At 40.2% G+C, this 12,277-nt stretch overlaps 1 protein-coding gene across 6 annotated transcripts in view; it reads left to right on the top strand.

Moving 5' to 3' along the window:
• OVCH2 (ovochymase 2) overlaps nucleotides 1–4,773 on the top strand; it is a 60,274-nt gene extending 55,501 nt beyond the window's left edge. For all 6 annotated transcript variants that reach the window (XM_032194076.1, XM_032194077.1, XM_032194070.1 and 3 more), the window contains 5 exons: nucleotides 1,333–1,402; nucleotides 1,990–2,185; nucleotides 2,616–2,767; nucleotides 3,103–3,271; nucleotides 3,693–4,773. In XM_032194076.1, coding sequence (XP_032049967.1) covers nucleotides 1,333–1,402; nucleotides 1,990–2,185; nucleotides 2,616–2,767; nucleotides 3,103–3,271; nucleotides 3,693–3,715 — 610 coding nt within the window. In that variant the 3' untranslated portion in view covers nucleotides 3,716–4,773. The remainder of the gene's footprint in view (nucleotides 1–1,332; nucleotides 1,403–1,989; nucleotides 2,186–2,615; nucleotides 2,768–3,102; nucleotides 3,272–3,692) is intronic.
• Nucleotides 4,774–12,277: the final 7,504 nt, after the last annotated feature.

Below are 12,277 nucleotides of genomic sequence, written 5' to 3'. Positions count from 1 at the left end.
CTGCAGTGTGGTGGTCCTGCCTAGGGAGGCTGGCATGGTTTCGGTTACTACCTACTTGCAACTCAGTCAGGACTCTTTCTCTACACACACGTATTAGCCTTACAGTGGCTACTTAGGAAGCAGCCTCATTCTGTAGGATTGGTTTCCTTTCAGATCAGTCTACAGAAGAGATGACAAGACACTGTCATCTTGTCATCCATTGCTTATTCTCAGGCAGTTTCTCTCTGGGTCATTTGCAGAGCATGATTTCCTCTAGGTAGAATCAACCTATCAAAAAGTCTTAAAATTACTAAATTTATATAGACTTTAAGAGGACATAAAGGAAGGTTTTGTGCACAGAAGCCAAAAGGGCAGTCTGTGAGACTTTCAGACTCTTTTTATAAACACTTTATAAAATGTACTTTAATTATTCATCTCATAGACTGAACTACCAATTTCAAATGAATCACACTTAGATTTTAAATTAATCTTCACATACTTCACATAAATTAAACTTCACATACATCTTGAGTCATTAAAAATGACACATCTTGAGTCATTAAAATCTTTTATAAAAATCCTCCCTGATAATGAGATATTCTGGACCAATTTTTAAATAAAGTAGTAATTACTTGAAAATGAGAGGAAGCATTCAAAAGCTAAGAATGACAAAGATGTTTAGATATGTACATGTATATTTTCTATTGAACTCTGAAATGGAAATGCTGTTTTGAATTTTTGACTTTGTCTTTTAAGTTTCTAAATATTAGTTTGCAAAATTTTATGTCTGGAGCATTGTTGTACTGTGTTGAAAGTACTGCTCTAAGAGCCACAATAAGGAGGATTTTTCTGTCACACATTGCCAATGCATCAGAATTTGTGTACATGGCTTAATGTGATTTTATCAGGGAGTTATGACATGTTTTCAAGGAGCTGAAAGGATTTGGTTAAGATAACAGAGAATGAAATGAAATGTACCTGTTACATTTCTTCATATCATTTGATGAGTAGTTATGATGTATAGGTTACCCGTTTTTTTCATTAAGATAGGGACCAGCGCCATCCCTGGATGGTATTGACCATGCAGGTCTTGAGTCCTGCAGCAGACACTCTAAGTCTTTATAAATCTTATCTTTCTGTTAGTTCACTATGTGTTTGAGATATGCTATGGCCTCATCATGAGATTTCCATAGATTTGTATGGTAGTGTGGTCCTCAGGTGGTGTTGGTCCAGGAATATGTAGGGCTTTAGTATTTGTTTTGGGTGAGGGAGGTTATAAGATTCTCACGTTTTATGAATGTTGTTATAGCAGCCTGAGAATGGGCTTATATTGTATTTATATTTTTTTGGCAGGGAACTGTACAGAGACCTATGGATGGTGGTCACAGGACTTCATGATCTTACAGAGCAAGAATACAGACAGGTACTATAAGTTCTGCTTAATAACAGAAAGCATATCAATCTTACAAAATACATTTTTAATGTAAATGTATCTTTCAAGTTGTTCATGATGCAGCAATTTAACAGCCTGAATGCTGGTTTTAATCTGCATTTGTACAACGTTTTTTATTTGACTGACAGAGAACTTGCATCAATATAGACCTGTCTTCACCATTAATGAAGTGTAAAGCTCAGTATCCTGGAATATGTCTGAGGAGTGTATTGTTTCTAAATTTTGGTAATAGTTGGCTTGGTAATAGTTCCCAGAAATAATGAGGACACAGCTTTCCACTTTGCTCAGACTGGACAAATGTTTTTCCAAGACCCTTTTCCTACATTTGGTGGATGAAGCTTCCTGCACATTTCCTGATCCATGTCCAAGAAGCATAACCCTGACTTCTTAATAAAAGCAGCTGCTGAAGTTACCTGCTTTCTTATAAATATTTCTTCCTCCTCAGACATTGTGCAAATTTATAAGAGATTTTAAAAGAGCTTTAAAAGAAGATTTATAAAACCAAAGACTCAGATTCTCAAGTCACTCAGCAAATGTCAATGTCCTTGCTTTCCTAGAAAAGATCAGTGAAGCAGTATATTATACATCCAAGCTTTAACAAAACCACGATGGACTCAGATATTGCTTTACTGCAACTGGCCAAGCCCTTAGAATTCAACCACTATGTGCGGCCAGTGTGCCTCCCTGCGAAGGACGAAGTGATTCAGCCTTCAACGGTGTGCATCGTCACAGGATGGGGGACACATGAAGAAGGTATGTAGTCTTTGCCCTTTTGAGGGCTGATCAGGCTGTGGCTGTCTCTTATGGTTCGTTCTGTGTTGTAATGTTAATTCTATCTATACTTAGTCTCCTGGAGAACTGATTTGCTAAGAAGTTTTTGCTTGTGTAAGCTCAGCTAGACATGCGTGGATCTGAGTAGGAGTAAAGCAATCAGATAATAGAGATTTAGGCTATTTGAAAAAGAGAAGAGTAAAGCTGCTTTCTGGAAGCCCTAAATAAGCAGGCTGTCTAAAGCACTAGAGAGATACTGTGGAGAGCAGTCCTGCTCTGGAGGAAGACAAAACTGAAGGGACCCAGAGATATTCCTCACTTTTTGTGATGTCAGGTGAGGCAGGTATCGTATCATTAATTAATACCTCTGCTGGTTTCTAAAATGTTTTTTTTTCTTCTTCTTTTTTTAAAGACAGAGAAAAGAGTAAAAAACTACGTCAGCTGGAAGTCCCTATCCTGGTGCTTGACAGATGTCAGACCTATTACATAAATCTGCCCAGTAAAGTGACTCAGAGGATGATCTGTGCTGGATTCCCTCTGGAAGAAGGCAAGGACTCATGCACAGTAAGTTGCACACATCATCTTTGCTTTCTAATACCTGGGGTATGTCCAGATGTGTTCTGAAAAGACGGGAATGTTGAAACCTCCCTAGGAGCTGTTCTCTTGCAAACAGGCTGTAGGTGATTTACAGTGGAACACACCTTAACAGTAGGATTTTAATTATTCATATTGTATAAAAAGGTACATCCCTTGACAAACGGTTATTTCTCTCACTGCCCTTAAAAACAGGGACACCCAAACACGTGAGCAACCTTGAGCCTATTGTGTAGCTGAAGTTATCTTTTAAAAACATAAGGAGTGCTTTTGGATTGTAACAGGATTCCTTTGTCCTTGCGCAGGGTGATTCTGGTGGCCCATTAGTTTGTCCTTCAGAAGATGACTCAGGATTTTATACCCTTCATGGAATCACTAGTTGGGGCTTGGGCTGTGGAAGGAAGAGCTACCCAGGAGTATACACAAATATCGCGTTTTTTGTGGACTGGATCAAGCAGAGTGTTAATACTAGTGGTATGTATGAAAGCAAGCAAGCAAAAACTGATTAAATTAATCCTTTTGCTGTTGCTAGTGGCTCTCTTTGAGGCCTTTTCCAGGATGCCACTTTTATACTTGGGCGTCTAGCACTTTCTGAAATCTAGGCTGCTTAAAATACAACTAGCTGAGTGCCCAGAAGCTGGTGAATCTAAATCAATAGTCAGTTCTGAAAATCTTACTACTTCAGGATGTATTGTTATTCCTCTTCACCGCATTTCCCCTCCTGAAGAACAGTGCTTTTTATTATTGCTGCTTTGCTGCCTCATTTCTAAGGGTTGGGGGAGGTAGGGAGGTGTGAAATGACGCTTGATGACAGGTGAGTCCACTTCGAGGAGCTGACTGACAGACTTTGGTGTTTGCAAAGTTTACCTGGTGTTTTTTTTTTCCTTTCTTGTAGATCTTCCCATGTTCATGGTGTAGCTGTCAAAAGAGCAGTTCTGATGGACTACATTGTAAAGCACTTCCAAAGTACAAATGTCATTGAAAGCAACATTTGGTGAAGCGTATTAGATTATGACTGGTGAACAGATTACAAAGTAGCTGATACTTAGCTTGATTCTTGTACTGCCTATTTATCCAAGTGAGACTTTGACCATACCTGTATGTTCTTGGGAAATACAAAAGTTACTCGCATGCTTCTGGCACTGTTGGTCTGTATTAGAAGGAATGATAGGGAAAATGAGTCACCATATACATGTACTGAATGTCAAGCATGTCCTTGAATGTAGCACTGGAGAGAACAAAAATGAAGATGAAATAAGCACTTGTGTAAAACAGCTTGAGGAATAGTCCGTTATCTTTCCATTAAGGTCAATGAGAGTGTTACCTCTGGCTCTGAAAGGACCTAGGCAGTGGCAGTAGTAGTGCATTTGTGAGGAGCAGAAGAACATTGCCTAGTGATTAGTCAATCAAATTGCTGTGAAAATTATATTTTAATATGACCAAGCGATGGTCCCTATAGGCCTGATCTGACCAATTTGAGTGTTAAAATACTCTTTTCAGCTGAAAAACCTGGCCAGTCATACCAGTAAAAAAAGTACCCACTGCAGCAACGAAGTTGAATTGCAGTGTAAAATACGTATTTTTTTTTTCCCCCTCTGGTTCTTTCCTATTATTTTTAATTTTTAAAAGCAATGTTTTGTTTAAAGAAGTCATGCAGTTCTGAGGAGTTAGAATGTGCTTACACCATCAATTGCCCATTGTTGTAACAATTTTTCTACATGTAACTGCATCAAAAGAACTTCAGTGCTTGTAGAAAGCCACTACCAAATGAGGAGAAGGCATAACTATCTCCAAAACTACTCAGGCTTTTAAGATGTAAGGTAGGATCAGCAATGAGCCAGGATGACTTGCATGACCACTACCTTCTGGTCTGCCTTCACAGTGGAATTTTCCATTAGTGTGAAGCCCTATGTATTAGCTCATGTATTCTGCAAGATTTTCATGGCTTGTTAAGATTAAAATTCCTCTGAAAGACATTTTCTTGACGTTACATAAGTTGTTGTGGATGTATGGAATTCTACAAAGTCAGGGCCGTGCTAGGTGGAAATGCTGATCTCAGCTATCCACAACTTTTCAATAATCTCTACAACCTGGGATGCTGGAGGTATGCTTTTCATACTTAATCAAAGGTTTCCCTTGCATCAGCCATGCACCCACTTTAATTCCATGGTTGCAATATTTTTTTTATTGATTGAGAGAAAAGAGAATCTGGGTCATTAGCTTAAGTTTTCACTATACTTTTGTGAAGTCTGTATTTAACTGAACTGTTTGACATCAGTTATGTAAAGTATATTACTTAAGGTCGGTTCATCTTGGTTAGCAATGCAAGTATAGACTGAGGTCTAAATGAAGTCTTGATGACTTGTCCAATATTTGTAGTGTGGTGTTGCTATGCCTGTGGGGAATATGAAAATGGCTGAGATTCCAATTACTTGTATTCAGGACTTCAGTAATGGTCATCAAAGTTAACAGATGTGCTCACAAAGCATTAGGTATTGGATTGTCTTTGGAATCAAACCACTTGCTGGTTGCAAACTGTTGCAATTTTCTGGATTGAAGGAAAGTTGATGTTTTGATTAAAAAGTAACATCAGTTTTTCAAGCTGCTGGACATTTCATATATTCATTAAGTTTTGAAAACAGCAACTAGTATTTGTTATTTTAACAAATTGCTTGTTGTTCAAATAGAAATATTTGAAAACTCTGGTGTTCTAGGCCAACCACCTTTGGCACCATGCAATAACTAGCAAATTAATCTATTAATATATCCATATAGCCCAATTAATCTATCCATATAATCAAAGAGGTACTGTGTAATCCACATGCTTCTAAGTGAGCACATCTGCTTGTAAACAGCAATTTGTTTAATGCCTCAGTGGCTGCTTGCACAAAAAGATGTGATGACAAGCTCCAATTAGATTTGCAAATTGTGGTGTGTGAGGGGTTGCATAGAGGCTCCCAAAGGGGGTTCAGGTCCACCCAAAGGCTTCCATTGGGAGCACTTTTTGATGGGAGAAACTGACGACATACATGTTTTTTACGGTCATATTTAGTGTTAGGGTTACATTTAGAGTTGTTTGGAAAGAGAGAAAACGCAGAGTGCTGTTGTGTGTCAGGTTGCATAAAGGCTACCAAAGGTAGTTCAGGTCCACTCAAAGGTTTCCACTGGGAGCACTTTTTGATGGGAGAAACTGGCGACACATGTTTTCTTTAGGATCCTAATTACGGCTAGGCTTAGTATTTCGTTTAGGGTTACATTTAGTTTTGTTTGGAAAGAGAGAAAGCAAAGAGTCCTGTTATGTGTTGTGTTGGACTGTGGCCATGGGGGTAGACAAGCCCCATGGTTGGCGATAACATTGGACTCTTAATCATGAGGCCAGGAGGAATGTAAAGTGTTTAGAAGGAACAAAGAAGGGACTATTCAGGAGACACTTTGCCATCTGGGACTGCTTTTTCTTCAGTCGTTAAGACACGGAAGTTTCTGGGTGTTAGTGGTTGGTGGGCAAAGTTGTTTGACCAATGAATATTTAGTGGAAAAGTACTGCTGTAGAGCGAATGGTATGAGAAGGGAGGCTGTCCTCAATAAGAGATAGTTAAAGTTATGCCCTCAGTGAGATAGTCCTGTCATCTGGAATGAGCCTGAGAAAGTGCATTTTGATAGGGGACTGCCCTGCACTCAGATTTTGTCCTTCCTTCTTGCCTTCCCCTCCTCACCTTCGCCTTTTCCAGCTGTGAGCATTTCTGTGCTCTCAAGACCTTTTCCAGGCACTGCTGTAGACCTGCAGTTTGCTGACCACAGCAGCGGACAGATGTGAATTTTGGATCAGCTGACAGGATGGACTGCTCAGGAAGAGCATCCTTAGCCTTTCCTCACTTGTGAGGTAGACATCAAGGCTAATCTGTCCTGTGTTTCCCTCGTGACAAGCTGATCAAGTCAAATAAGGCCTGGCTGGAGTGAAAGCAGTTTCATTAACATTAACCCACTTCACACGCAGTTCTTCCCTCACTTAGCCATATGAGGGTAGTGCTTTGTTTTCACCCCAGACCAGTGCTAGAATAGTTGTCTAGATGCTCTAAAAGAGCATATGTACATTCAGTGCATCTGTGAGAAATCAACCAGGGAAGTTAGGAAGATAAACAGTATTCCCTGACCTCTTCCAACTCCTTCATTTAATGTTGACCTCATTTTGATATGGGTTTGTCTTGCCATTTCTCTTCATTATTTCACCAGATTGGTACCTGTGTCGACTTAAAGGTAAAAACAAGCATAAAGTCAATTGCACTTCCTGTAATTACCTAGTTATTAAAAGGGAAAGACATTTATTTAATTTACTTTGAAACCTGTGAGCTCATGAGGTTTGTTAATTTTGTAGGAAGTAAATAAGTTCCAGTGTTCTGTTCTGGAATTTATCACTTTTTACCTATTTCCATTTGAACTCATAGTTTAAGCTCTGCAGGGGTTATGGGTTAGGGTAAGGGTAAGTGTAAGGTAAGGGTAAGCTTTAGGGCATGGGTAAGGGGTAGGCTAAATGGAAGGGTTAGGGTAAGGGTAAGGTTAAGGATAAGGTTTAGGGTTAGGGTAAGGTTTAGGGTAAGGGTCAGTGTTAGAGTAAGGGTAAGAGTATGGATAAGGGTAAGGGTTAGTGTAACAGTTAGGCTTACGGTAGGGGTGAAGGTAAGGATATGGGTTAGCATAATGGTATGGGTACAGGTAAGGGTATGTGTAAGTGTAAGGGTTAGGGTAAGTGTAAATATAAGTTTTAGGGTAAGGTTTGTGGTAAAGGTAAGGGTAACAGTAAGGGTTAGTGTTAGGGTATGGGTAAGAGTAAGTGTAATGGTAATGGAAAGGGTTAGGGTAAGGGTATGTGTAAGTGTAAGGGTTATGGTAAGTGTAAATGTAAGTGTTAGGGTAAGGTTTGGAGTAAGGGCTAGTGTTAGGGTAAGTGTTAGGGTAAGGGTAAGGTTTAAGGTAAGGGTAAGGGTTAGGTTAAAGGTATGGTTTAGGGTTAGGGTACCAGAAAGGGTAAGGGTTAGTGTAAGGGTTAGGATTAGGTTAAAGCTAAATGGAAGGGTACGGGTTAGCAAAAGGGTATTGGTAGGAGTACAGGTAAGGGTAAGTGTACAGTTTACAGTAAGAGTAAGATTAAGGGTAAGTGTAAGGCTTAGGGTAAGTGTAAATGTAAGTGTTAGAGTAAGGTTTAGAGTAAAGGTAAGGGTAAGAGTTAGTGTTAGGGTAAGGGTAAGGCTAATTTTTAGGGTAAGGGTAAGGGTTAGAGTAAGTGTTAGGGTTGCGATAAGGGTAAGGGTTAGTGTAAGGGTTAGATTAAGGGTAAAGGTAAGAATACGGGTTAGCCTAAGGGTATGGGTCCAGATAAGGGTAATTGTTAGGGAAAGGGTTAAGGTAAGGATAAGGGTAAGGGTTAGGGTAAGGTTAAGGGTAAGGGTAATTGTTAGGGTTATGGTAATCATAAGAGTAAGGGTAAGGTTAAGGGTAAGGTTTATTGTAAGAGTAAGGGTTAGGGTAAGGGTAAGTGTAAGGCTAATTGTTAGGATAAGGGTAAGGGCAAGGGTTAGGATAAGGGTAAGGGTAAGTGTAAGGGTTAGGGTAAGGTTTAGAATAAGGTTTAGGGTAACAATAAGGGTAAGGATTAGTGTAAGCGTTAGGGTTAGGTTAAGGGTAAGGGTAATGGTTAGGGTAAGGGTAAGTGTAAGGGTTAGGGTAAGTGTAAGTGTTATGCTAAGGGTAAGGGTAAAGGTAAGTGTTACAGTAAGGTTAAGGGTAAGGGTTAGGGTAAGGGTTAGGGTTAGAGTAAGGGTTAGGGTAAGAGTAAGGGTAAGGGTAAAGGTAAGAGTAAGTGTAATTGTAAGGTTAAGGGTAAAGGTAAGGGTAAGGTTTAGTGTAAGGGTTAAGGTTAGAGTAAGTGTAAAGGTAACGGTATGGGTTAGCATAAGTGTATGGGTACAGGTTAGGGTAAGGGTTGGGGTAATGGTTAGGGTAAGGGTTTGGTTAAGCATTAGTATAAGGGTTAGGGTAAGGATAATGGTAAGCGTAATGGTAAGGGTAAGAGTAAGGTTAAGGGTAAGGGTAAGAGTAAGGATAAGAATAAGGGTAAGGGGAATGGTAAGGGTAAGAGTAAGGTTAGGGTAAGGGTAAAGGTAAGAGTACGGGTAAGAGTAAGTTTAGGGTAAGGGTTTAGCTTATGGTATGGATTAGCATAAGCTTATTGGTAAGGGTAATGGTTAGGGTAAGGGTAAGGGTAACATTAACGGTAAGTGTAAGGCTAAGTGTAAGTTTAACAGTTAGGGTAAGCGTAAGGGTTAGGGTAAGGGTAAATGTAAGGGTTAGGGTGAGGGTAAGGGTAAGGTTAGGGTAAGGGTAAGCGTAAGGTTTAGATTAAGGGTAAGGGGTAAGTGTAGCAGAAAGGGTAAGGGATAGGGTAAGGATAAGGTTAAAGGTTAGGGTAAGTGTTAGGGTAAGGGCAAGCATAAGGGTAAGGGTTAGGGTAACAGTTAGGGTAAGGTTTACTGTAAGGGTAAGCGTAAGGGTAAAGGGTAAGGGTAAGGATAAGTGTAAATGGAAGTGTTAGGGTAAGGGAAAGGGTTAGTTTAAGGATTCTGGTAAGTGTAAGGGTAGGGGCTAGGTTAAGGTTAAGGTAACAACGGTTAGTGTAAGGGTTACGGTAACGGTTAGGTTAAGCGTTATTGTAAGTGTAAGGGTTAGGGTAAGGGTAACGGTAAGGGTAAGGGTTAGGGTAAGCTTAAGATTCAGGGTAAGGATAAGGGTATGGGTAAGGTTAAGGGTAAGGGTTATGGTTAGTGTAAGGGTAAAGGTAAGGTTATGGATTACCATAAGTGTATGGTTATGGATAAGGGTAAAGGTAAGTGTTACAGTAAGGGTAATTGTAAGGGTAAGGTTTAGGGTAAGGGTAAGTGTAAGGTTTACGGTAAGGGTTAGGGTAACTGTAAGGTAAGGGTAAGGGAAAGAGTAAGGCTAAGGGTAAGACTAACTTTTATTGTAAGGGTTAGGGTAAGGATAAAGGTAAGGGTATGGGTTAGCATAAGTGTATGGTTACGAGTAAGAGTTACGGTAAGGGAAAGAGTAAGGTTTAGGGTAAGGGTAAGAGTAACATTAAGGGTAACGGTACTGGTAAGGGTAAGTGTAAGGGTTAGGGTTTTGGCAAGGGTTGGGGTAAGGATAAGGGTAAGGGTTAGGGTAAGTGTTTGGGTAATGTAAGTGTTAGGGTATGGGTTAGGGTAAGGGATAGGATAATGGTAATGGTTTGGGTTAGGGCAAGAGTTAGGTTAAGTATAAGGATAAGTGTTAGGTTAAGGGTTAGGGTAAGGGTAAGTGTTAGGGTATGGGTTAGAGTAAGGGTAAGCATATCGTTAAGTGTATGTGTAAGGTTAAGTGTTAGGGGAAGGGTAAGTGTAACGTTAAGTGTAAGGGTACGGGTAAGGGTAAGAGTTAGGGTAAGGGTAAGGTTTAGGGTAAGGGTATGAGTAAGGGCAACGGTTAGTGTAAGGGTAAGTGTTAGGGTAAAAGTTCGGGTAAGGGTAAGTGTTAGGGTATGGGTTATAGTAAGGGTTAGGTTAAGGGAAAGGGTAAGGATATCGTTAAGTGTATGGGTACGGGTAAGGGTAAGTGTAACGTTAAGGGTAAGGGTACGGGTAAGGGTTAGGGTAAAGGTAAGTGTAAGGTTTAGGGTAAGGGTAAGTAGGGTTAGGGTAAGGGTTACGGTAAGGGTTACTTTAAGCGTTATTGTAAGGGTAAGGGTTAGGGTAATAGTAAAAGTTAGGGTAAGTATAAGAGTAAGGGTAAGGGTAAATATAAGGGTATGGGCTAGCATAAGGGTATGATTACGGTAAAGGGTAAAGGTAAGGGTTAGGGAAAGTGATAAGGTAAGGGTAAGGGTTAAGTGTTAGGGTTACGGCAAGGATTAGGGTAAGGATTAGATTAAGTGTTAGGGCAAATTTTAGGGTAAGGGTTAGGGTAATGGTAAGTGTAAGGGTTCGGGTAATGATAAGGGTAAGGGTATAGGTAACGGTATGGGTAAGGGTAAGGATTAGGGTATGGGTAAGGCTAAGGATTAGGGTTAAGGTTTCGGTAAGGGTAAGGGTGAGGTTAAGGTATAAGGTAAGAGTAAGGGTAAGAGTTAGGGTAAGGGTGTTAGGGTATGGGTAAGGTAATGGTTAGGGTTAGGGCAAGTGTTAGGGTAAGGATAAGGGTAAATGTTAGGGTAAGGGTTCGGGTTATTGTAAGTATTAGGGTATGGGTTAGAGTAAGGGTTAGGGTAAGGGTACGTGTAAGGGTTAGGGTAAGTTTAAGGGTAAGGGTAAGAGCAACAGTAGGGTAACCTTAAGGGTAGGGGTAAGGGTAAGGCTAATGGAAGGTTAAGGATTAGGGTAAGGGTTAGGGTAAGGGTAAGAAGGGATAGGGTAAAGGTTACGGTAAGGATTAGGTTAAGCATTAGGGTGAGGGTTATGGTAAGGGTAAATGTAAGGGTTAGGGTAAGGGTATGGCTAAGGGTTAGGGTATGGATAAGGTTAAGAGTAAGGGTTATGGTAAGGATTAGGTTAAGTGTTAGCGTAAGGTAAGGGTTAGGGCAAGGGTAAGGGTAAGAAAAAGGGTAAGTGGTAGGGTAATGGTTAGGGTAAGGGTAAGTTTTAGAGTGTGTATTAGCGTAAGGGTTAGGATAAGTGTAAGTGTAAGCGTTAGGGTAAGGGTATGGGTAAGGGTTTAGGTAATGGTAAGTGTTAGGGGAAGGATTAGGGTAAGGGTAATAGTAATGTTTAGGGTAAAGGTAAGGGAAAGGGTAAGGGTATGTGTATGGGAAAGTGGAAGTGTTAGAAAAAGGGTTAGTGTAATTGTTAGTTTAAGGGTTAGGGTAAGGGTAAGGCAAAGGGTAAAGGTAATGCTAAGGGTTAGGGTAAGGTTAAGATTAAGGGTAAGGATATTCATAAGGGTAAGGGTAATGGTAAGGGTTAGGGTATGGTTTAGTGTAACTGTTATGGTTAGGGTAAGGGTAAAGGTAAGGTTATGGATTATAATAAGTGTATGGTTATGGGTAAGGGTTAAGGTAAGTGTTACGGTAAGAGTAAGGATAAGGGTTAGGGTAAGGGTAGGTGTAATGTTTACAGTAAGTGTCAGGTTAAGGGTAAGGTGAGGATAAGGGCAAGGTTTAGGGTAAGGGTAAGAGTAAAGGTTTGGGTAAGGGTAAAGGAAAGGGTAAGGGTAAGATTAACTTTTATTGTTTAGGGTTAGGGTAAGAATAAAGGTAAGAGTATGGGTTAGCATAAGTGTATGGTTATGGGTAAGGGTAAATGTAAGGGTTACAGTAAGGGTAAGAGTAAGGATAAGGATAAGAAGGGTTAGGGTAAGGGTTACGGTAAGGGTTTGCTTAAGCATTAGGGTAAGGGTAAGTGTTAGGGTTAGGGTAAGGGTAATGGTAAGTGTATGGATAAGTGTAATGGTAAGGGTAAG

Source organism: Aythya fuligula, chromosome 10, assembly GCF_009819795.1.
Source record: "Aythya fuligula isolate bAytFul2 chromosome 10, bAytFul2.pri, whole genome shotgun sequence".
Lineage (NCBI taxonomy): Eukaryota > Metazoa > Chordata > Aves > Anseriformes > Anatidae > Aythya > Aythya fuligula.
Note: the sequence above shows the minus strand (reverse complement) of the source record. Positions and strands in the feature narration are given on the sequence as shown.